The sequence below is a fragment of the Bufo bufo genome, chromosome 2, assembly GCF_905171765.1.
Source record: "Bufo bufo chromosome 2, aBufBuf1.1, whole genome shotgun sequence".
NCBI classification, from domain to species: Eukaryota; Metazoa; Chordata; class Amphibia; order Anura; family Bufonidae; genus Bufo; species Bufo bufo.
Window position 1 is genome coordinate 86,329,768 of NC_053390.1, and position 26,007 is coordinate 86,355,774.

Here is a 26,007-nt window from a genome sequence, read left to right on the forward strand (position 1 = left end):
TCTCTGCGAACCAAATAAAGTACAAAAACATATTATAATGCCGATGCTGTGCTAATAAAGTAGAGATGCTTGGCAAATACATTTTGTACAAAATTATTTGAGCCCGTCTGCCGCATGTCAAGGCGATCTCTGTAAGACGGGAACCTAACACTAAGTTCTACCTGTTAAGTGCCATGACAGCGACCATGCAATTCAGGGGGTGTAGGTTCCACATGCATGCTGGGTCCTCTTTGATTTTTATCATTTTTGGTGCCAAAGTGGCCTCCATTGAATACAGGGGATGCAAGTACCAACATGCATGCCGAGTCCACTACCCGCTCCATACCTCTCCTGGTGTCGGGGGCTTCCAGTGAGTGGGGAGGAGCAGACTAAGCTTTATACTCATGCTAATTAAAATCAGCCTATGAGGCAGACAGGCTGGTCAGGAGCGCACGACCGACTGGAGTCAGCCGCACCTCCAGTGCAAAATACAAGGGAAACACAAGGGGTTGGTCAGCACATCCCTATGACTGGAAACCTAAAACACCACAACATATAATGCAACAGCTCTCTGCGAACCAAATACAGTACAAAAACATGGCAGAGCATGAAGAGAGCAAGGTGGTGGCATGGCGCACACAGTCTCATCGTACTGCTGGACGTCGTACCCCCGCTAATCTGAAACTGATAACCTATCCTCATAGTAAAAGCCCGGACAACCCCTTTAAGTTCACCTGAGAGCATTTTAGGTTCATCCTGAAATTTCACCCACAAGCCAAATATCCATAACTTTTTGTGAGTACTTTATAGCTCAGTTCATATCTTACTGATAAGAATGTGGCTTAGGGCTTGTTCACACGACTGCGTGAAGCCCGTGCCGTGGGGCACAAATTGCGGTCCGCAATTCACGGGCACCGACTGTGGCCCAGCCGCATGGGGATCGCGGACCCATTCACTTGAATTGGTCAGCGATCCGTCTGTTCCGAAAAAAGATAGCGCATGTTCTATCTTTTTGCGGTGCAGAGGCACGGATCGGAACCCCCAGGAAGCACTCCGTAGTGTTCCGTTACGAGCTTCCGTTCCGCATCTCTGGATTTGCAGACCCATTGAAGTGAATGGGTCCCTCGACTTCGGATGAAACATCCAAAGTCGATTCGCATAAAACTTTGTTTCCATACTGTACAGAGCTCCGTACAGTATTAGAATGTATTGGCTCCGATGAGCCGAAGTTCTTACTATGCAAAGTCTCGCGAGACTTCGGGTAATAACTTCATAAATTGACTTCTACTGTAAAAAAAAACATTTCCCGAACTCTGGTTTGGTTCCAAGTTATCACTTGGAACCAAACCCGAGTTCGGGAAATGTTTTTTTACAGTAGAAAACACTGAAAATAACTAGCACAAGTGTAAAGCGTCATTCACACCACGGACAGCACACGTCCCCGTTTATTTTAATGTGTGTATTCAGACATCAGTGTTTTTACCACGGATGCATGCTGTTTTTTGTCTGTGTTCACGGATCCATCACGTCCATTATAGTCTATGGGTCTGTGAAAACCACGGATGCTGTCCGTGTTGCATCCGTGTTTCACGGATCATTAAAAAGAGATTCTTTGAAAATAATTTTTCAGCTGTTCATTGTAAGTAAAACACGGATGGACCACGGACAGCAAAAAACCGACACACGGATCCTTCACGGACGCATCACTGACCACCTGCTCACGGATTTGAGCACGGACATGTGAATGAGGCTTTATAGTCTGAGTCTGTGAAAGCCACAGATGCTATCCGTGTTGCATCAGTGTTTCACGGATCATTAGGAAGAGATGCTTTAAAAACTATTTTTCAGCTGTGCAGGGACGGTGAAACACGGATGGCACATGGAACAAACACAGATCCATCACGGACATCTTGAAAGAGGCATCACTGACCACCTTCTCAGGGATTTGAGCACAGACATGGAGGTGTGAATGAGGATTAAAGTCTGTATGATTTTAATAGCTTCAAATGTTAATTCTATACTAGCAGTCAATGGACTGAAGCGTCACAAATACTACAAATGATATCCATGAGTTATAGGACACGCTGGGATTAGTAGTTCCACTGCGCCTCATAGTACACGCTGGAGAAGAGAAACGCATGCGCAGTAAAGGATGGTCAGTGGCCGTCATCTGTGGTCAGGTGACTTGTCAAGCTATCCAAATAAAACATTGACAGACCTGCCGAAGCGTCTTCCCCAATTACTATGGCAACGACGTTCTTAGCCAATCAGCGACCTGAAAGCTTGCCTTGGTTACACCGTGACCAATCAACGAGTTGATGGGCGGTGCTCGGTGTGGCCGGGCCGTTTGAACCGTGTAGTGTCGGTTAGGTGCGCCGGTGACGCAGGATGTCGGCTCCCCGCGCGCTGCTGCTGTACACGGATGACTCGGTGGAGGTCCAGTACCGGGATGGGGCCCGGCTGTTTGTTTCTCCGTGCGGGACTGAGTTCATGTATGAGCGGCCCCAGGCTGGAGCTCACCCGGTGCAGAGGCCGCAGAGGGGACGTCATAGGACGGAGTTTGTAACCAGCAGCTGCAGGGTGAGAGGCGTCCTGACCATCGGGGCTCTGCCGCGTCTACAGGGCGTGGGAAGAGATGACTGTACGGAATGGCCCCGGGTAACGGGTGCACCGTGTGCCCAGGGGTGTAATGGGGGAGTATACAGGGGTGTAATATTGGGGGGGGGGGGGGAGTATACAGGGGTGTAATATTGGGGGGGGGGGGTGTACAGGGGTGTAATATTGGGGGGGGGAGTATACAGGGGTGTAATATTGGGGGGGGGAGTATACAGGGGTGTAATATTGGGGGGGGAGTATACAGGGGTGTAATATTGGGGGGGGGGGGGGAGTATACGGGGGGGGAGAGTATACAGGGGTGTAATATTGGGGGGGGGGGAGTATACAGGGGTGTAATATTGGGGGGGGGAGTATACAGGGGTGTAATATTGGGGGGGGGGAGTATACAGGGGTGTAATATTGGGGGGGGGAGGATACAGGGGTGTAATATTGGGGGGGGGGAGTATACAGGGGTGTAATATTGGGGGGGGGGGGGAGTATACAGGGGTGTAATATTGGGGGGGGGGTGCAGAGGTAAGACCTCATGTATTGCTCTGGCTTAGTAGGACTGTGCGGACGCTGTATGAGGTTTTTTCCTTGGAACCAATACCCCTGTAATACGGTGTCCTATAAAAGCGCTGTACAGGATGACGGTGTCCTGAGGCTGATGTCACACTGGTGTCATGGTCCCAGCCAGACTAGCATTATCCATGATGCCATATGGTGAGCACACATTGTCAGGAGGACCTCAGTGACCGATCTGTTTTCCAATGGATCCAAACGCCAGTAGACCCCTTAAAGGGAGTCTTTCACCAGCTATGACCATTACAGACCACTCAGATCAGGTTCTCCATTACTTTCCCCAGATTACTATGGTACCTTTCATATTGCCGTCCATCGCCGATTTACTCCAAAAAACACTTTACCATATGGTAATTAGGTTCTGAAGGTGCCCAGGGGCCGCGTTTATGCCCCTGGGCGCTTTGCTTACCAAACTCCTCCTCTTTCACCCCTCTGGCCCACCCTTGTTTACCTCCTCTCTGTCTGAAATCCCGTGTCCTCGCCGCTCCACACATTCCTGGCGCGTGCGCACTGCATTGCCCATTATGGGCAGAGGAACAGGGACTTTCAATGGGCATGTGCCAGCCTGCGCAACCCGATCCAGCTGGCAGAGGCACGGGATTTCAGACAGAGAGGAGGAGGTAATCAGATTAAACAAGGGTGGGCCAGAGGGGTGAAAGAGGAGGAGTTTGGTAAGCAAAGCGCAGAGGGGCCTGGGCACCTTCAGAACCTAATTACCATATGGTAGAAAAGTGTTTTTTGGAGCAAATCGGCGATGGACGGTGTTATAAAAGGTACCATAGTAATCTGGGGAAAGTCATGGAGAACCTGGTCTGAGTGGTCTGTAATGGTCATATTTGGTGAAGGACTCCCTTTAACTTCAATGTGGTCTCCTGTGATTTCAGTAGGATGCACTATACTTATGTCACACATACTGAAAAGCCAAGACACAAGTGTGAACAGAACCTAAGGTTCTGGGAAACCTAGCTTGGAAGGCAACCAGACCTGTCACCCCCGTCCACTATACAGTCCCTAAGGTCCTTTCACAGATTACGTATATCCATGGGTTAGGTGATAAATGTGTGATATGTAGGGGTCCAACCTCTAGGATCCTCACAAGAATGAGGGTCCTCAAGTCTTCTATGTGAATGAAGCATACCTGACCACCACTCCATTCTCTTCTATAAGACAGGCGGACATAATAGAGCTGTGACTCGGAGGTCTCGTTGAAGTGGGTAGAGGGATGGTCACACGTGTGCGTCCTCTTTCTCGTGATTGTAGTGGTCCCAGCAGTTGGACCCTCAGCTTTTTCTACACTTAGCACCTATCCTGTGGATAGATGATTAAAATTTGATTGGAAAACCCCATTAACACAGAATTTCCTTAACCAGACAGCCGGTCCGCTGCTCTCCTCCCAGCAGTGTCCTTACACTGTGCTGGGGCGACGGCCCATCTCCAGAAATCCACTACCCGTAGCCTGGGCTGGGATAAGGGGAGGTGAAGAAGGCAACCATTGGGCCGAGGGGGTATATTCATTTAAAAGCAGATGAATCTTGCTCTACTCTGGTGCTGAGGACCCTTCAGTCTCAGGATCAGTGGAGTCCCAGATGTTGGACCTCCATCAAGTCCTGTCATAGCTTAGCAATGCATCATCACTAAACAAGATGGGAAACCCCATTTAAAGGGGTCATGCTAAGTTATTAACGTATCTGTTTCCACCGGATAGGGGATGATGATCTGACTGATGGGACCCCCACAATCCCACCCCCCTGTATTAATGGAGCGTCTGTTGAGCATGCTTGGTCCCTCTCCATTCATTCTCTATTCTATGGGGCTGCACTATACTTGGCTATCTCCAGCAACCCCCTAGAGAATGAATGGGATGGCATTGTGCATGCAGGACCTGCCACTCCATTCATGGTGGGTTAACAGGACCCTGCTGATCAGGAACTTGTGCTACCACTATGTTCCCTCTTTCACGTGAGCACACTTACAGGCTGTGCCAGCTCTGACTACATTGACCATTTAGTTTTGTTATCCAGTTTTTGTGTAGTAGTTCTTTTTAAGTATTTTTGTATTTTCTGCCTTGTCTGTAGGAACAAGTTCTTCAGGCGCTAAGTTTTCGCAACACCTTTTCCAGCCGTCCATTCTTGCCCTGTAGCCTGATACCTTCAGAGGAGATCATGGTAGGTACTGCAGTAATAGCGCCATGACCAAGTACATCAGGGTGGTGTTACTAACCCTGTAGACATGTACACGTAGAAAGTCTCAAAATGTGCCAGATTTATCATGGGTGCGCTGGCTGGGCCCTGGCTGTGGTGCCTGCAAAGACACTTTGTCTAATATTACAGCAACTATTGGTTATCTTGCTGTGCAGGAAGATCTTGTAAAATTTTGCCTCGCATAATCGTGTCTTAAAGGGGTTATCCAACCCTTATAATGAGCCCCCCCCCAATGCCGGGCTCCTCTTATACATTATACTTACCTACTCCCCGGCACCCGCGTCGCTCCGGATCCCTGGCGTCATCCGCGATACTAGGGAGGCCAGTCTCCATAGCGGCCTGCTATTGGCTGCTCCCCCCCCACCCCAGTCGCCGGCTGTTTTGATCCAGGCAACGGGGTGATGCAGTGGTGGCCGTGCAGGGATCCGAAGCGACGCGGGTGCCGGGGAGCAGGTAAGTATAATCTATACGAGGGGCCCATTTAAGCCACGCCCCATTCCACTAAGCCACACCCTCTTGTCTATCCAAAATAGGTGAGTTAGGCTACTTTCACACTAGCGTTCGGGTGTCCGCTCGTGCGCACCGTTTGAAGGGGCTCACGAGCGGCCCCGAACGCATCCGTCTGGCCCCAATGCATTCTCAGTGGAGGCGGATCCACTGAGAATGCATCCGCCTGCCAGCGTTCAGCCTCCGCTCCGCTCAGTGAGCGGACACCTGAACGCTGCTTGCAGCGTTCGGGTGTCCGCCTGGCCGTGCGGAGGCGAGCGGATCCGTCCAGACTTATAATGGAAGTCAATGGGGACGGATCCGCTTGAAGATGACACCATATGGCTCAATCTTCAAGCGGATCCGTTCCCCATTGACTTTCAATGTAAAGTCTGAACGGATCCGCTCAGACAACTTTCACGCTTAGAAAATTTTCTAAGTTTTAATACAGACGCATCCGTTCTGAATGGATGCGAACGTCTGCATTATCGGAGCGGATCCGTCTGATGAAACATCAGACGGATCCGCTCCGAACGCTAGTGTGAAAGTAGCCTTAGACGTAATGGATTATTCTTTTTGGTGCAGTTTCTTCTTAAATAGGTCTAAAAGATGATGAAACTTTGGGGGTCAATAACCAAATCTTTACACTAGGTTTTTGTTGTAAAAAAATTTTTTAAAAAAATTGTAAATTTTGATGCAAAGTGCATTTTGTGCAAACATTTTGCTGGAGCAGAATTCATTTTCTGGCACACAGACTGAGGAAAGATGCGACAAATTTATGTAAAGGTGTGCGCTTCTTAATGACTTGACCGGATCTTCCTCTAGAAGGGTTTGTGTGTCTTTAATAAAAGACCTGCATATGTGTCAGAAATTCACCATCTTTTGGGGCATTTTGCAACCTGGTCTAGGCACAATCGAGTACGTTTTTCCCACGTTTCACATTTGAAGCTTGCAGGCGCGCGGGTTTTCATCACCTTATCTGCATACTTCTATCTAAGTTTTCAAATATCACGCCTCTTCATGTTCAGGACTTGACATAACTTAAAGGGGTTGTCTGGGATTAGAAAAACATGAGAATCTTTAACTCCAAACTGCTCCGTCCATGTTGACAAGTATGTCACTGTTTGTGGAAGAAGGTGACCATGTTTTTCTAATCTCCTCCAGCCTGGACGTTTAGATGGATGTATAGATTGAGCCTTTTATTTTGCTCTTTCTTCAGACTCTTTTGGCTGAGATCTCTGAAGCGACATGGCCCGCTCTGGAGGACGACACCGGTGGTGTGACACATATGGAGGATGGCACTGTAAAGGTTTCCTCGTTGGATGGGCATGCAGATTTATACATGAACACCCTACAGAAAGAATTCACTGTGAAGTTTTTATGCCAGCTCAGCTGCGCCCCCTGTGATGAAGAAAATACAAACCACAACAAAGTGAACGCCGACCCGAAGACTGCAGGGATCAAGACCACAAAGAACATGAACAGGTCGAAATATTCATCCTGCGTCCTCCAAGAGGAGCCTCCGTCATGTCTGACCAAGCACGCCTCCCAGTACACCTGGTTGGTGCAGCGCTTCTCTGTGGCCGACTGTCCACCGTCCTTTCAGTATCCCATGGACTTGGCTCTTCTCTTCCACAGGAAGTTAGCCCAACAAGGTGACGCAAAACAGTTTGTGGACACTGACGAGACCAAGTCCGATTTCCCAGATAGAAGAACGGTGTCTGCGTTACCAAGAGCATTACCTCTAACCTGTCCTGCTGCACACATGCACAGGTAGGTGTCACATCACATCCCACTCTAGGACCAGTTTATCAGTGGCACCCAGACAGGAGAGGGTCCATATAGGGGCCACCCATTAGGGTCTGATTCCTTCTCCAAGATCTTTTCATGACTCCCTGGACTATTTTCTCACCCCCCTTTCTCTGTAGAGGTGGGTCTGATTGGACTCTTAGGATGAATTCATTCTGTTACATAGTTGGTATGGTTGAAAACAAGACATGGGTCCATGAAGTCCAACCTATAATTTTAGTGTTGCTCCAGAGGGAGGCAAAAAACCCTTATGAGGCATATTCCTTCCCGACTCCAAATTCTGGCAATCAGAATAAATCCCTGGATCAATGACCCATCTCTAGAATTCTACCACACACAACCTACAATATTATTACATTAGAGAAAGATATACAGACCCTTCTTGAGCTTCTACAATGACTTGGCCATCACAACTTCCTCTGGCAGAGAGTTTCATAGTTTTGCTGCTCTTACAGTAAAGAAGCCAGTCAGTGATAATGGTGAAGCCTTCTTTCCTGTAGACGTAGAGAATGCTCTCTTGTCATGTCCATTCATCTCTTTGTACATTGTGATGAGATCTCCTCTAAGCCATCTTTTTTTTTTTTCCCAGACTGAACAAACCCAAGTTTGACAACATGTCTTGGCCCTGCAATCGACCTATACATTTACGTGATTGGCGTTAAGGGGTTGTATGGAGCAGGCTTGCGCGCTGAGCTCGCTCCATACATGGCATATACCACCTGTATAATACAGCAGGCACCCTCCGGCAGTGACCAAGAACGGAGATGATCCCAGTCATTTAATTCCTCAGATGCCGCTGTTGGGGGCTCCCTTTGATCGGAGCCCACCTAGTGAAATTACAGGGCTCCAATCAGCTGTTATGACAGTCTGGAGCCTTGTGAAGGAAACCAGTGAAAAGCCAATAGACTGCAATAGTATTCTATTGTAGTCTATGGTACAAGCGATCAGTTCTAAGGTAACTGAAAAAAAAGTGGAAAAAAATGTTTTTAGAAAAACCCAAACGTATTAAAGATTCAAATCACCCCCCTTTCCTAATTTTACACATGAAAATAAATAAAACAAAAATGGGTATTGCCGCATCTGTAAATTGCCCAAATTATTAAAATATGACAATATTTATAATATGCGGTAAATGACGTAACGAAAATAAAAATAGCCAATTTGAGTTTTTGTTTTTTTTGTCACACTGAATAAAATGTGGCCAAAAGTCGCATGTAACCCAGAATAATACCAATAAATAGTACAGTTCGCCCGACAAAAATGGCAGAACTGCCTCTGTTTTTTCAATTTTACCCCACAAAGAATCTATTTTCCAATACAAGCTCTGGTAAATTAAATGGTGCCATTAAAAAATACAACTTGGCCTGCAAAAAATAAACCCTCCTATGGCTATATGAGCAGAAAAAAAAACATAAAAGCGTATGGTTCTTGGAAGGTGGGGAGATAAAAACAAAAATTGGCATGGTAATTAATGAGTTAAAAGGGTTCTCCAGTAATGGTATAGAAAATAGAGTGTGACTAGGATAGGTTGCCACCATTTGCACAGCTGCTTTGGGATTGGAAGGTGGTTAGGGCCTCATCACACTGCGCTCCAGCTTTACTTCACATGGCTGAGATTTGATGTTGGGCTACTCAGCCTGACAGCATATCTCATGTATGATCGCTCCGTTACCATCTGTTGTAGAGCTGGAGATTCTCGACGTGTGATATGCCTGTCACGGCTGAGCAATATCTCATCCCTCCTGCCAGTTTTCGGCAGGCTGCTCAGCCATGACAGAGGAACACATCATTACCGTCTATTGTTTCCTGCTACAATAGATACATGAGAGATGCTATCAGGCTGAGTAGACTAACAGCAAATCTCAGCACATTGTAATGAGGACCCATCCCCAAGCAGATGTACATATGGAGGAATCCTGTCCAAGTCGCATTCTACGATGTTTATACCATTCCTGGTGAACCCCTTTAATTACTTTGCTTGCCCTTCTCTGCACCTGCTCTAGTTTCAGCTACGTCCTCCTTATACACAGTTAACCCAAAATTGTACACCGTTCCATGTAGGGGATATTGATTATTTGTTGCAGAAAGTTCTGTGGGTGAAAATCGGTTCAGGTGTTGTCTGTGTGACAAGCACATGGACCTCTGCAAGCCTCATTCAGATGCATGGGACAGTCACAGAAAACTGCGGCGTATGAATATACCCTTAGGGCACAGAAATTTCATGCATGATATCAACCATTTTGACTTTTTTCCATTTTGCCACATGGGATAAGTATTTTTTTAATACTGCAGGTGTTTTTGCATGCGGCAATGCCAATATATTTTTTTTAATTTTATGTATTTTTCTAATTTTGGGGAGAGGGGGGTGATTTTAAATTTATATATATTTTATTTTTGATTTTTAAATACTTTTTAATAGTTTCCTTAGGGAACTTGACCAAGCAATCATTAGATTGCTGCTATGTTCCTATGGAGCCCAGCCACAGGCAGGTTGTCCATAGGAACCTATGTGCGGCAGCCTCAGATCATTTAGGAAGACCGAGGCTGCTGCACACAACATCCGGATCCCCCAGTCCTCCCTAGAGGGAGTCGATACACAGCTGGGCACGTGCGCTTATAGATGCCATGGTCACATTTGACCATGGTATCTGAGAGATTAAAGGTATGTGATCAACGCCTTCATCGATCACATACATAAGCCCCAGCTGCGCTTAACAGCGTCGCCATCTTTAAATACCTGACCACTGACGCAAAACCAGTCCTAGCGGACTCGATTCTATCAGACACATTCTTGTATTCAATCTGCGTGATATAAGAGGCTGATCAATCCCGTGTAAGTGCCATCCATATTCCTAACCACGGTACCTTATTATAGGATGAGTTATTGGAAGGCCTCTTTGGAAGAAGGAGACAAGTTGGCAGTAAATTCGTTGCCTTTGAAAGTGGTGATCTATGACGGCGCCCTGTACAGGTGAGACTTCACATACTTTATTCTTACAGAGTATTTGAACCCAGTGCTAGTATAATTCCATACTTGTGGTATTTGGGTTTGCACATTATGGGGATTGGCTTGCCTGGACTCAGCAGACAATCAAGGGGTTTGCAACATTTAGGCTCCTTGCAGATGAGCGTGAGCGGATTAGGTCCGGATGCGTTCAGTGGAAAAGGCCAGATTTCGCAAGCAAGTTCATTCAGTTTTGTCTGCGATCGCGTTCAGTGCAGTGCAATGCGATTTAATGTGTTTTTCACGTGCGTGATAATAAAACGGAATGTTTCCAAAAAAATCTCTTAGCAACCATCAGTGAAAAACGCATCACATCCGCACTTGCTTGCAGATGCGATATGATTTTCACGCAGCCCTATTCACTTCTATGGGGCCAGCATTGCGTAAAAATCGCAGAATATAGAACATGCTGCGATTTTCACGCAACGCACAAGTGTTATGTACACAGCCCTATTGTAATGAATGGGTCCGGATTCCGTGCAGGCGCAATGCGTTCGCATCACACATTGCACCCGTGCCGAATACTTGCTCATGTGAAAGGGGCCTTATACTCCAGAAAACTGGCATAAGGAAAGGATAAATTCCCCACATAGGATTCTTTGGGGTGGGGTGCGGTTACCACAATCACAAATAAACAACCAAAAAAAAATCTTCATTAACATGCCGCTTATTCTAATGAAAGGCCATGCATTTTAGATTTAGTAAGGGGGGTCTAACTGTTGGCAGCCCCATCTGCTGTTTGAAGGGGCGTCCCCGTCGTTGTTCACACTGCTCCATACAGCACAGCTCTGTACGTCTCGTGGCCGTGTATTACAGTTTAGTCCCGCCCGATGAAATGGGACAAAGCTGTGCCTGGTAAATAATGAAGGGGATGTGGTGCCCACCTGATTGGAATGGCCCCTTCGAACGGCTGATTGGTGGGAGTATTTTCAATCCGATCCCTACCAGTCTAATATTAAAGCACATCTGTCAGCAGATTTGTACCTATACACGGGCTCACCTGTTACATGTGCACTTGGCTGCTGAAGACGTCTGTGTTGGTCCCATGTTCATATGTGCCCACATTACTGAGAAAAATTATGATTTAATATATGCAAATGAGCCTCTCGGAGCAATGGGGGCATTGTCATTACACCTAGAGGCTCAGCTCTCTCTGCATCTGCCCCACCGTCTTGATTGACAGTGCCAGGCAGGCATGATGGAGGTTTACACTGCCTGGTCCTGTCAATCAAAGTGCAGAGGGGCGGCAGTTGCAGAGAGCGCTGAGCCTCTAGGAGTAATGGCAATGCCCAAGTTGCCCCTAGAGGCTAATTTGCATATTTTCTCAGCAATGCAGGCACATATGAACATGGGACCAACACCGATGCCTTCAGCTGCGTCATCCACAGCTTGTCTAATTCATCTCATTTGTTTTAGATTCATTTTGGATGGAACCAATGTGGTGGAAATTTACCCAGGCGATGGTTCAGTTTTTATTTCTGAGGGCGACGGTATGGGAAAATATTTCCAACACTTCTTCATACAAACGGATGCTAAACAGGTACGTATGTACTGAGGCTTTTCTAAGCACTGACCCTAGTTACGTCCTGACAAAGTTTTGTTTGACTTTATTTAAAGGGCCATTAGCTTGACTAAAGTTCTTTCGACAGAAGATAAGAGAAATGTTGTGATCAGAGAGGGGGGAACATTGCATCTTCTCTGCAGCCTGATGTGGCTGATAACAGGGAGAAATAGATTAGCTTCAACTGCAAATTTAATACAGATAATGTTTCCTGTAGATTTTGTTCCCTTTTGCCCAAATTAAAGGCAAATGGGTCATGGCTTCTCAAGTGAGATGCTCGCCATTTTATGGTGAGGAGCAACAGAGGAGGCAGTAATCTTGCTGCAGCAATCACTAGTTTAGCAGTTGTGTGGCAAGGTTTATATTTAGTGGTTCTTTCCCTTTAGTTATTCCTTATCCTTTTAATGTAATGATATCCCTTGTAATATAATTGGTTAATGTAACCAGGTACCAGGCTGCATTCCTAAGGTCTAAAGTAACTGTACATGTGTACTGCACACTGGAGACCTTTAGGAAGGGGCCAAGTAGCTAGAAAACTTCTAGATGTGTACCAAAGAGCTCATCTCAAATGAGGACATCATAAGAGTAAAATGTGATTACCACCACTTTGTATCATGGGTGTGAGCCGGATGCCATGTTGGGCCCTGGAGGATGGAGAGCTCACTCATTTGTACACGGCCTAGGTAACTTTACTCTGTCATATTTCGTATGTATTTTATCATAGTTTAGTAAATTTTTATGCACATAAGCCTTGTAAAGCCTATTTTATTCCCGGATCTCAGAATTCACTGTAAAACAGCAGTCTAATTCTGCTTATTTCATTGTTCTACTGGGCTGTGAGCAGTAAAATAAGGTTGAAAAGCCCTGGTCTAAGCCATGATAGATGATCTGATTGTAGCATGATTTACATACTGATACGTTTTGATGTTTTCTTTGATTCTCCCTGCTATCATTCAGGTACCCTTAAATGTATTTTTATAAGTCTCCCCCATTCTTTGCACATTCAATAAAGAGAACCTGTCACCTCAGTTTTGGCACCAAAAACACTGGCACGTAAGCAAAAGAATGATAGTTCCTCACTATTTATTTTTCTGATCATTGTGTGATGTGTTTTACACATGTCCCCACTATATGTAAATTAGAGAGAGAATCAGCGCTATAATTTAGAAATTTGACCTAAATTTTTCTAAAAGTTCGGATTTCACTGAACCTGAAATTTGTGTCATTCTGTTTGGGGGAATCGAGAGGAGAGAGAGACTTTTCCAGGCAATGAGAGCACCATCTGAATAATTTGAGCCAAACTGATTCAGACGGTTGACTCGGATCACTCTGATCCGAATCAAATTTTAAGAAATTCTCTCTTTTCTAGTGATATGTGTCCACTGGGCATTTTATCCTGTCTAGCGTATTCATGAGTTAGGGAATGCTCACACGGCTAAAATCTGCCATTAATTCAGCAGCGGAAATCCACAACCAAAACTCTGTTTTCCCCATGCCTCCACCACCTGGAGGGTAACCCGCCTTCTTAAGGACAAGAAACAACTGTGAGATTAGCCAATAAAAAGCTCCCTCCCTCTTACCTTCAGTTGTTTCCTGTAACTGTGAAGGCAGGTTGTGGATCAGCGTTGGCGCGCACAGCCTTTAGGTTTGTTCTCCCGGTTCATTCGGAGGGCCACTGCAGGAGGAGGGGTTGCGGAGCAAGGCGGATCGCTCTTCCCTCCTCTTGGTGTAAGTCTGGCGTGTGCTGGCTACCCCGTACTTTGTTCCGTGTTCCACGGAGGGGAACCGTATAGTGCAGTGGTTGGGGGCGTTCCCACACAGCATGCCTTCCTACTGGCAGTATGTCCTTACAGGCGGACAGCGAACCCACCCGCAAGGCCACTGACACCTCCAGACCCTCCAGCCCGGTAAGCCTCCTCCCTGAGGATTATTTTGATCACCTTTACCTTCTTCTCTTCTGTGAACAGGGGGTTTGATTGGTTTCTTTCTTCCTGGGTGACGGCTCTCTATTATGGCTGTATTTTATTTTCTAATTAGCTCCCCACATGCTTGTGTCTTACTAGGGGACAGAGAGCATTAAAGGGGAACCATCCCAAAAGAAAAAATGTTCCTTATGTAAAAAGGGGCTTTCTGCTTCTTCCAAAAAATCTGTGTCCAAGATGTATTTACAGAGTAGTCTCTGAAAAAACTCCTTCCCTAGTTGAGAGCTTAAAGGGGTTGTCTCATCATGGACATTGGGGGCATATCGCTAGGATATGCCCCCATTGTCTTATAGGTGCAGGTCCCACCACTGGGACCCGCACCTATATGTAGAATGGAGCCCTGCAAGTGAAGGAGGGCGCACTGCGCATGTGCAGCCGCCCTTTATTTATTTTCTATGGGGCCTGCGAAAATAGCAGAGCTGGCTCGGCTATTTCCGTCGCCCCCATAGAAATGAATAGGAGTGGGGGCCGTACATGCGCATGTATGCACCCATTCACTTCTATGGGGAGCCGGCTTGGTGGTGGCCGGACTGGAGTCCTCCAGCCACCACCTTGCGGGGCTCCGTTCTCTATATAGGTGCTTGTCCCAGCGGTGGGACCTATAAGACAATGGAGGCATATCCTAGCGATACGCCCCTATTGTACATGACGAGACAACCCCTTTAAGAGCCCTAATTAAAGTGGAAGTCGATGTGGCAGGTGAAGGAAAACTTTCTGCCGTTCCTCCTAAAGCCTCCACTTCTAAATCCTTCTGATTTTGATGAAGGGGAAGATTCTTCTGACACTGACTCTAGTGTCTCAGAGAATACTTCGGGACGTTCACTTTGTTCCATTGATGATACTGAATCTCTGTTAAAAACGATCAGAGCAACGATAAATTTGGACGAACCCAAAGAGCCACTCCCTGTCCAGGACCAAATGTTTTTCCTGTTCACAGTAATATTAAGACTCTCTTATACAAAATCGGTGGAGGGATCTGGAAAAGAGGCAGTCTGCTTCTAAAATGTTTAAGAGGAAGTACCCTTTTGCTGAGGAAGATTCCAGTTCTTGGGACAAACCTCCTAAAGTCGATGCTCCGGTAGCAAGGATTTCCAAGAAATCCTCTCTGCCGTTTGAGGATCTGGGGCTACTGAAGGGACGCGATGGATAAAAAACGTGCTAGATTTGACCACAAGAAAAATAACCTAATTCTTTCTGGCAATCATTAAAAGGGAAAGATAGAGGTTTCCTATTCAACCCTGACAAATCCGCCCGTCCTTCCTCCCAATGATGCCAGAAGTCCGGTGTGGGTTAGGCTGAAACATTTTGGTTCTGCCTAGGAAAGAATCCGTGCCTCTCCTTGGGTGCTCTCAGCCATAACCACGGGGTACCGTTTAGAATTCTTGCAAGTCCCTCCAGACAGGTATCTAGAAAAATTGAAATTAAAAGGAGAAAATCAGGAAGCAATGGACGAGCAGATCGCTCTACTTCTGCAGAAAAATGCCATAGTACAAGTCCCTATAGAAGAACAAGGGAAAGGCTTTTACTCCTCAATCTTCCTGGTCAAGAAACCAAACCGTTCCTTCCGGGCGATAATAAATCTCAGGAATCTAAACAGGTACATAGTGTACAGGAAATTCAAAATGGAATCCGTAAGGTCTGTAATCAATCTCCTGTTAAAAGACTGCTTCATGGTCACGATAGACCTTTCAGATGCCTATTACCATGTGCCAATTCACGTGGATTACCAGAAATATTTGAGAATGGCAGTATGGTTCAAGGGAAGATTACATCATTTTCAATTTCAAGTTCTGCTGTTCGATCTGTGCTCGGCACCGAGAATCTTTACGAACATTTTAGCGGATGTAGCAAAGTTCTTTCATCTGGCGGGAATCTTGCTGATACCTTATTTAGACGACTGACGACTTCCTAACCTCAGCTCCGACGGAGAATCACCTGCATGTTCAACTTCAGGCAGTATCAGACACCCTTTCAGATCTGGGTTGGATCATAAATCTTCAGAAGTCTTGTCTTCTTCCCGAGCAGAAGAGAATATTCTTGGGAGTACTGCTAGACTCTCGTCAGATGTTTTCTTTCCTTCCCTTACAAAAACAGGAAGATTTGATCCAGAAGATTATAAGGTTTTAGCGGTTAAACATATCCTTAATCAGGGAAATCATGACTATTCTGGGCCTCATGACCTCCACCATTCCGCAAGCAAGTGGTCGCAAGCCCACTCGAGAGTTCTTCAGTCTTTCCTGTTACAGACCTGGGACAACAAGCAGATGTCTTTAAACAAGAGAACTTTTAAAAAGTTCCAGCAGGGGTAAAGTTCTCTCTATTATGATGGATCAGACAGGAAAATCTGTCCCGTGGGGTAGAGTGGCGGCAGAGGAATCAGATGGTAATTACAACTGACGCGAGCAAGCGGGGGTGGGAAGCGCACATGAACGGTACCATGAAACAAGGTTTATGGCAGGCGGATCTGGAGTGGGCATCTTCCAACATGCGGGAACTGTGTGCGGTTTGGCAAGCCCTAAAAGCCTTTGCTCTCTCGGTCCAGTTAAACCACGTCAGAATTCTTTTCAGACAACACCACGACTGTAGCTTATCTAAACAAGCATGGGGGAACGAGAAGTCGTTCTCCCTCTGTGATCGCAAAGAACATCTTTGTCTAGGCCGAAGAAAATTTGTCTCTTTCAGCCGTGCATGTAAAAGGAAAGGAAAATCTAGTGGCGGATTTTCTGAGCAGGGAAAGACTAAGAGAAGGGGAATGGAGTCTGAATCCAGTGGTGTTCAGTCAGATTTGTGTGAGATGGGGACTTTCAAAGGATCGACTTGTTTGCTTCAAGGAAGAACAAAAAGGTGGGGCAGTTCTATTCTCTGTCCCTCCAGGATCAGCCTCTACAAGTAGACGCTCTGTCGGTTCCTTGACCCAGGGGTCTCCTTTCCTCTAATTCCCAAGGTGTTGACAAAGATCATAGAAGAAAAAGCTCAAGTCATCCTGATAACACCGTTCTGGCCCAGGTATCTTGCCTATAGATCCAAGGGTGCTGTCATAGGCTTGGAGGGGAAATATGTGATTACACTTACCGGTAATCTTTTTTACTTGAGCCTATGACAGCACCTGCTTAATTCCCTTCCCTAATAATAAAGTGTATAGAAGAGTTGTTATGAGACGTTTGTGTTTCCTTAGTTCTTGGAATAGTACTGGCGTGTAGGGGGTTGGTCCCTCCTTTTTAAAGTGGTTGTGGTTCCTCTTTCCTGTCCTGAGGAGGGGGCGGACACTATCCAAGGGTGCTGTCTTAGGCTCAAGGAAAAAAAGATTACCGGTAAGTGTAATCACATATTTCCTGTACTGAAGAATTTAGCGGGAGAGGATTACTGGACTCTTCCTCTCTCCGGCCAGATCTCTTATCTCAGGGTCCAGTTCTGCATCCCAAAGTTCCTCAGCTCTGTATGACAGCCTGAAGGTTGAGAGAGCCATCTTAAAAAGGAAGGGCCTTTCAGATGCAGTCTTCAACACACTTATGCGGAGCAGAAAACTTTTGACCACTACAATGGCTAGGAGAATAGAGGAGATTCAGGCTTTTTCTATATTGCCACCTTACTTGACAATCTTTTGAAGATAGGATTGTTTTGAGATATTCTCCTGAATTCCTCCCTAAGGTTGTTTCTAGATTTCATTGTCAACAAGAAATCTCTCTATCTTCCTTTTGTTCCTAGGCGGTTTCTGAAAAAGAGAAGTTTTTCTAGAACCTGGACATGAGGAGATGTGTGCTTCAATACCTAGAATCGACTAAAAAGCTCAGGAAGTCAAATCAGCTGTTGAATCAGTATCTCAGACTAAATCGGGGGAATGCGGCAAGCAAGGCGTCTATTGCTCGGTGGATTAAGTCTTGTATTTTTGTTATGACAAGAGGGGAATTTCTCCTCCTGGGGTAAAGGCTCATTCCACCAGAGCATTGCCCGCGTCTTGGGCTGAAGGCGCCTCTGCTTCTCTTGAGGACATTTGTCAGGCTGCCACCTGGTCGAGTCCCTGTAACTTCTTTAGACACTATAAATTAGATGTCTTAGCCAGCAAAGACTCATCTTTTGGCAGGAAGGTTTTGTATGCGGTAGTCGCCCCCCGATTGTTTCTCTGTTATTCCTCCAGGTGGTGCCGTTGTGGAGGCGTGGGGAAAAGATAATTACTCTTACCAGTATTTGGATTTTCCTTTTATCCCCCACAACGGCACGAAGAATTACCACCCAATTATTCTCTATAATAGATTATTTGCTGTTGATTTCATATAACTAGATCGTTATTTTTATCTGTTATGTTTAAACATTATTAAATTATGGCATATACTTCTGAGTCCTAGGTTATTAACTGGAGAAGGTAAGAGGGAAGGGGCCCTTTTATTGGCTGATCTCGCAGTTGTTTCCTGTCCCTAAGAAGGCAGGTTACCCTCCAGGTGGTGCCATTGTGGATACTAAAAGAAAATCCAATTACCGGTAACAGTAATTATCATCTTTTCCTATTGACTTTAATGGTAAAAAAAAAACACCTTGTGCACGCAGTGTACAATGGTAGAAGTTTTATCAGTAGCGGATTTAAAAAAAACCTGAGAAGTGATTTGTTACTTCTAGTAAGCAGATATGGATTTCATAGAAGACAGTAGGGAGGCAGAGAAACCTCAACCTAATAATCTTGTAAAAACCTTCACCAAAAATGACATGTTTTCAGCTAGAAATCTGCTACAGATTTTTCTGCCACTGATTTTGCCGTTTGAACTTAGCCTCAGGGAAGCAACCAGTCCCCCAGCAAGTTGATTGAAGTTCAGCTTGTTTCTGCTTGCAGATTTTGCACGTGTCGTGATCCGACTGCTGTGCACTGTAACCACCCTGTACACCTACCTGGCTACGCAGAACTATTGCACGTGCCCACTCTTTAGTCTTGGGACTTTCATAAGTAACGAATGTGAAACGGGGAAAACAAAGATGGCGCCACATGGCTGGAGACTGAACGGAAGACGCAGGAAGACTTTGAACACAAAGATATCATACACAGTTTAGATGAAGGAATACCAAGGAACAATTATCATTTCTTTGCTTGACCAGCCAGTGTGAATGGCTTAAACATTTTCTTATCTGGTATTTGTATGATATTAGGTAGAAGACCGGCTGTATACTGCCAGAGATCTCCCTCCGGACAAGCCTCGAGCTCTGTATTCTGTGCGCTCCGTCATATCTCAGGCTAGAAGGTCAGTATTCCTGCTCTGATTATGCCTGTGCCAAAACAAGATCTAAAGATTTACCAACATTTAAAGTAAAAATCAGGACATTTAAAGGGAACTTGTCATCTCCAAAAACCATCCCAAACCGCCAGCAGTACCCGAGAGTAGCCCGCAGTGTGTTTCTAATGATCTTTTTCTTTCAGCAGTCAGATGCGATAAAAGCTCTGAAAACCGTTTTTATCCCCTGCTGGCGGTTTGGGATGTTTTTTGGAGGTGACAAGTTCCATTTAAGAGGACCTGTCCCCCTCCCTGACATGTCTGTTCTGCTTGTGTTCCCCATGTAATAACAATTGGGGACACACATTCTTATGACTCTATGTTGTGACATTCCTCTAACATTTCTGCCAGAAGTTTATAACTGAATTGCCATCAGTCTGCAATAAAAGTCCAGCTGGGTGTTACCAGTTGGGGGGGTGTCCCAGTCTGACACTATCCAATCAGTGCTGCCAATTTCAGACTGTGCAGGGACATACACCCAGGTGGACCTTTGAGGATTGCCCCAGATATTATCTAGAATGCTAACAAAATGGACAGTTTTTTTGGGGGGGTCAGATTCACGAGATTGCCCCCCAAAAAAGTGTGACTTTTGGCAGGTATGCTTCTGGGAAAGCTGGGTGACTACTTATATGGCTAGCACTACAGCTGCCAAACGGCCTATCGCACAGCCTTTCCTGAATAGCAGATTTGCCCAGCTACAGTATGTGATGATGCATGGCCACCCCCGCATTGCTGCATTTTGCGCTACAGTTTCTAGATCTCCCAGGGCTTGTATCTGTATAAGGTACTCAGCTGTCTGTTTCTATATCTTCTATATGTTTCTATTTCTTTTATGTTCACCGTCCGTTTGCTTTTCATTTTCCAGGTTTTTGGAATTTTGCTGCAAGCACAAGCTCTCCTTGAATCCGGTCTCTCACACCTGTTGCTGGAGGACGGTACGACTAAAATGTGTCATTTCCATTTGTATCTGGATAAGCAAATTTCCTGCCGCTATGCAAAATGCGGGATAGAAAAGGCCTACTGCTAAATATATTCTCAGCCTGAAGGTTATGGGAATGTCTTCCGATGATTTTGCTTTGCAAAATCCTTGTGTAGGTAAATGTAGGGGATGTTCTGTATCCTTGACGTGGCCAGGACCGGGCTCTTGGGCAGTTTTATTTTAATGCAGGTTTTATGAAGCTCAGGGTTATGTAAGGGTATGTTCACATCTGCAGTCACTGATCCAGCAGGCTGTTCCGGCAGAAGAACAGACTATTAGATTTCACCGTATCCGGCTTAGCCGATTTTCCTGTGCTGGAACAGACTACCGGATCAGGTAACAGACTACCGGATCAGGTAACAGACTACCGGATCAGGTAACAGACTACCGGATCAGGTAACAGACTACCGGATCAGGTAACAGACTACCGGATCAGGTAACAGACTACCCGATTGGATCCCCCCACTACGATCAGCTGTAACTACGCTGAGTAGTGGACAGAGCCAGTTACTGCAGTGTTACTCACATCTGGGAGCAGTACCGCATTCACCATCTCCAGCCACTGCACGTGGACAGAGCTGTGTAGTTCAAGGGCTGGAGCTACTGCAGGACAGCTGATTGGTGGAGGTTTCCGCGAGTCGGACCCCACTGATCTGATATAGATGACCTATCCTAAAGATAAATGTCCTGGAGAACCCCTTTACAGCAGTTGTTAAAGACTTTACTATTGATGGCCTGGCCTCACGATAGGCCATCAGTATCTCATCAGCAGCACTCTAACATCCCGGGGGTAGTTCTGTGGCAGAATTCGGCACTGAAACTCCACAGCGCTGTCCATTGTGCGGTGGACATAGCTGGTAACTGCAGCACTGGTCCCGCTGAAGTGAATGAGAGCAGCGCTGCAGTAACCAACTCCGTCCACTACACAATGCATTGACCTGTGTAGTTCTGGCTACCCCGAAGTAGCTGATCAGCAGAGGTGCAGTGTCGGACCCTGCCAATCGGATATTGATGGCCTATCCCAAGGATAGACTATCAATAGTAAAATCCTGAAAAACCCCTTTAAGGCCCAAAATAGTGGCGTCGAGGGTCAAGCATCCTTCTGGTATTTGGGGTTGTTGGTTGTTGCAGACTTTTTCTTTTTTATCTGCAGCTGTTCCTGAACACGGCTCCTGATTCTTTTTATAGACCTAATTGGCCGGGATGACGTGTTTTCTGGTAATAGATGTTAATTCACAGAGCGAAGCAGAATTCCTGCTGATCAGACCATGGCTGTGCATAATATAGTGGAGGCAAAGGGGCTGACGCGTCTCCTCAGCTATGTGGAGGGATGTGATCCTCACCCCATGTCCTCTGTAAGTCCTCCATATCCATCATACAGACTTCTCAATGATTAATGGGGGAAATGCAGGCTGCCCCCATACCTTCTTTTATTGTGTACATTTCTTATGCCAGGGATCTGGGCCTGACTCCAGAGCTGTCATTCCACTGCTGCTTGAGCAATCTTTCATCCCGAACCAGGGCAGATTTGCAGCATATTCTAATAACACGGTGTGTGCGAGCTATCTGGATGGCGTCCTTCTATACATGATTTGGAATTTTGCCAACTTCAATAAAAGTGAAGAGGTAATGTACATAGTCCTAGGGGGGATTTGTCATGTGCATAGTCCATGTGTTCGTCTAATGGACAAGACAGAGCATCTGTCAGCAGATCTGTCCCTATGACACTGGCTGACCTGTTCCATGTGCACTTGGCAGCTGAAGACATCTGTGTTGGTCCCATGTTCATATGTGCCTGCATTACTGAGAAATATGATGTTTTATTATATGCAAATGAGCCTCTAGGAGCAACAGGGGCGTTCCCATTGCACATAGAAGCTCTGCTTTCTCTGCAACCGCCATGCCCTTTCCACTTTAATTGACATGGCTAGGCAGTGTAAACATCAGCACACCGGTCAGGCCCTTACTTTTCCTTAAAGGGGTTGTCCGGGTTCAGATCTGAACCCGGACATACCTCCATTTTCAGCCCGGTCAGGGGGGACTTGAGCATCGGAGCAGTTCATGCTCCGATGCTCTCCTTTGCCCTGAGCTAAATTGCGCAAGGAAAAGGCATTTTCAGAAGTTCCGGTGACGTACTGGGGCTGCCAGGAAGCCCGCTGACTTCACCGGCACTGATGGGCGCGATTTAGCTAAAGCACGCCCATCAGAGCCGGTGACATCCCCGAACACACTGCCGGGCGGACGCTTCCGCTCCAGCAGTGTGTTATTGTAAACAAAAGAGCCCTTGCCCTGCGCAATCCAGCGCAGGGCAAGGGAGCGCATCGGAGCATGAGATGCTCCGATGCTAACATCAGTGGGGCTGCCTGGGTGAAAATAAGGGTATGTCCTGGTTCAGCTCTGAACCCGGACAACCCCTTTAAGTGGAGAGATCACGGCAGTTGCAGAGAGAGCAGAGTCTCTAGGTGTAACGGCAACGCCCCCATTGCTCCTAGAGGCTCATTTGCATATAATAAAACATCATATTTCTCAGGTGTGCGGGCACATATGTACATGGGACCAACACAGATGCCCTCAGCTGCCAAGTGCACATGTAACAGGTCAGCCAGTTTCGTAGGTGCAAATCTGCTGACAGATGCCCTTTAAATTCGAATATAGACCATTGTAGTGTTTCTGCTCCCACAGTGTCCAGCCAGCACAGTCAGACATGAACGGTTCAGTTGGTGCTGTTTGCGCTTTCCAGATGGATCGTCCAAACTGGTAGAAATGGAGGATTCTGGAGAATATGCAAGGTGTGCTTCAGTTCACTTCAGTATGTTTTTTAAGATTTATAAGACCTTTAAAAAAAAAAATACTTAAAGCTTTCCATGCGCCAGTGGTATTATTATGCGTACTCCAGTGTATTGTTACATTTAGTGTACCCACTGTGTGTTAAAGGGTCGTCCTTCCAGGATAATCCCTTCTTAGATTTTTCAACTCAGTGGGTGTCTCTCTGCTTTGGCCAATACAAAGGGACCTTCATTTCTAACACCCTAAAAACCCACCTGGATGGGGAATGTCCTGGGTGGACGACCCATTTAAACAATAAGCGCAGATCCTTTTCCTAATGAATTAACATGGAAGATGGCAGGTTTAATGTGAAACTCCTCTTTGGACTTATTATAGATTTACATCATGCACACACCCCAATCTAATATCAGAATTATTGCTTTAATTTCTGCCCATAAATACGTTCATTTTTTTTGTATTAGTTTCACCTTCTTTTGACTTTATTCTTCATACTTGCTGCTATGATCAGTGTGTCCTCTCCCTGTAGCTATATCGGAACCGCTGTGACCTGGTGCAGATGGCTGGATGAGAAGTCATTGGGAGAAAGGCGGACCCCCAGTAACACGGAAACTGACTTGGTGAAGGGATTTGGGTGGGTAAGCTTTTCAGCCTCCAACATGGTGTTAGTCACTTTACCGCCCCACATGGATAATTATAGAAATTATGTTTATTTTTTTGTTGATGATCTTTTTGTCCTCAGCATAGGCTTTGAATATCTGATAGATGGGGGTCTGACACCCCACCCTTCTGCTGATCAGCTGTTTCTGAGTAGGTTCATCCATTATGTAGTGGACGGAGCTGGTTACCATTGAAGTGATTAGGAGCAGTGCTACAGTAACTAGCGCTATCCGCTGCACAATGGATGGAGCTCCTGGCGCCGGAGCTACGCTGGGGTGTCTGGTGTTGGATCCCTGACAATCGGATATCGATAGCCTATCCCTTAATGTTATTGTTGTGATCTGCAGAGTTCCTTGCTTCCTTTGTACGATTTATGTATATCCGATGCTTGTTTTCTTCCTCCAGGACGGTAGCACGTGAGCTTGAAAAGATTCAGAGGTTTAACTGTATCCTTTAAAACCACTGCTTTTTTACTCGTCAATGTGGAATGTCTATACGAGATAATGTTTGTACTCTATTATGTAACCCGGAGCTCTGCAACCAGGAGAAAGCTTACCGACCGATGATAGAACTGTGAGGAGACTACAAATATTCTCAAGACAGTACATTCGTCTCCATTTTTCCTCTCGCCTTATCTGTCACAGAGTGCAAATTAAAAGCTAAAAGGGGAGCACCATGTTAATCATTCACAAACTTTGGTATTACTAACTCTCCTTGGGGAGAGAGCGCCTTAATCGGTGTGAGGAGACTTATAGGCCATACATGCTCCTCTGTAATTCTGGGAAGAAAGGGATGCAAATGAGCTCTTAACAAGCTTTTCCTCTGATGCCACCAGATGTAAGGCAGCCATCCTATAGTCAATGTTCGACCCTTTTAAACAGGCCTTGAGACATGACTTGGATAATAAGCCAGCAGACAGCTTTTTTGGGTTGATTGACCCATTATCGGTGCAGAGCAGAGAGTTCTGGCTTAACTGGGTGAGAGGCCTAGTTCAGGATTTGGGGGTACTATGGCTAGAAGTCTCCTTACGCCGATTAAGGCGCTCTCTTCCCCCAGGAGACATAGTACCCCCCAAATCCTGACTTAGGCCTCTCACCCAGGTAAGCCAGTACTCTCTGCTCTGCACTGATGAGGGGCGATTGCCCCAAAACAGCTATCTGTAGATGAGGTGCTGGCTTATTTAATATCCAAGTCATGTCTCAAGGCCTGTTTGAAAGGTCAATCATTGACTTATAGGATAGCAGCGTTACATCTGGTGGCATCGGAGGCAGAGCTTGTTAAGTGCTCATTTGCATCTTTTTCTTCTCGTTCACAAATGAAATGCCCCATTTTTGTCTTCCAAACGAGGGTCCTAAGGAGCTAACATGCACATTACAAGATGCTGTAGGAGCACGCAACAGTATAGTATATCACACACTGCTGCAGAACCTCTTCTTTTTTAAGGTCCGGCAGTGACTGAAGTCAAGCTCCCCTTGAGAGACGGTCTTAAAGCAGCTAGGATCTGTAATACACAATGCCCTCATAATACTGGCAACTACTGTGCCTCTGCCTGTAATACTAGTAGCCGCACAGCGCCGCGCCTGCACACAACACAGCAGTGGTCACACATCAGCATGAAGGGAGAGTTATGTGGGGATTTTGCCATTTGCATTCGATGAGAGCCGCTGTGAAGATTTGTGACATAACAGGAGGTCTTGAGCCTAAAGCCAAGAGCCCAGGATGCTCGGACAGTGGACACTGGGGGCCCCTAGCACAGAGTGATGGAAATGTTACCATCCAGCCATAGATATTGTTTGCAGACTGATCATCACCCGAAAGCATGCATAAACTGTGCCTTAAAGGAATGTTACTGTCATTATTTTATGTTCAAGCAGTCCATGACTGTATCTTCATTGGATGTTCATTCTGTCCTTAATGCATGCATTCAGTTCTTTTGGAGAATAGCAGCAGAAAGGATCACAGAAATGATATTCCCAGCCACCCGGGTAATGCTGAGGGCGTGCAAGACGAGATCAGTGAAATGGATATACAGTCTATTCTGGAGAAGACCTCAAAAGCCATACAAGATATTGACTTGCTGCTTTCTTCTAGAAAGTCCTAATTGCAGATATGAGTCACGAGGAGAAGCGT

At 46.0% G+C, this 26,007-nt stretch overlaps 1 protein-coding gene across 3 annotated transcripts; it reads left to right on the forward strand.

Moving 5' to 3' along the window:
- Window positions 1-2,322: 2,322 nt before the first annotated feature.
- On the forward strand, window positions 2,323-26,007 carry C2H5orf34 (chromosome 2 C5orf34 homolog). 3 transcript variants are annotated; one of them, XM_040421272.1, is made up of 12 exons: window positions 2,323-2,559; window positions 5,232-5,321; window positions 7,063-7,616; window positions 10,528-10,623; window positions 12,073-12,196; window positions 19,333-19,424; window positions 20,320-20,389; window positions 21,889-22,059; window positions 23,116-23,222; window positions 23,747-23,851; window positions 24,283-24,323; window positions 25,806-26,007. In XM_040421272.1, the coding sequence occupies exons 1-12, from the start codon at window positions 2,368-2,370 to the stop codon at window positions 25,976-25,978; spliced, it is 1,815 nt and encodes a 604-aa protein (XP_040277206.1). In that variant the 5' UTR covers window positions 2,323-2,367; the 3' UTR covers window positions 25,979-26,007. The 3 variants fall into 3 exon arrangements, with proteins under 3 accessions (XP_040277206.1, XP_040277208.1, XP_040277207.1); XM_040421274.1 differs by having other exon boundaries at window positions 23,747-23,837; window positions 25,806-25,948; XM_040421273.1 differs by lacking the exon at window positions 5,232-5,321.

Bases quoted from the DNA above. Each gene is read 5' to 3' on its own strand.
- C2H5orf34 (XM_040421272.1), top strand. From the start codon at position 2,368: ATGTCGGCTCCCCGCGCGCTGCTGCTGTACACGGATGACTCGGTGGAG. The intron at 7,617-10,527 runs GTAGGTGTCACA...ACCTTATTATAG, and splicing joins CCTGCTGCACACATGCACAG to GATGAGTTATTGGAAGGCCT. The intron at 22,060-23,115 runs GTAATGTACATA...CTGCTCCCACAG, and splicing joins ACTTCAATAAAAGTGAAGAG to TGTCCAGCCAGCACAGTCAG.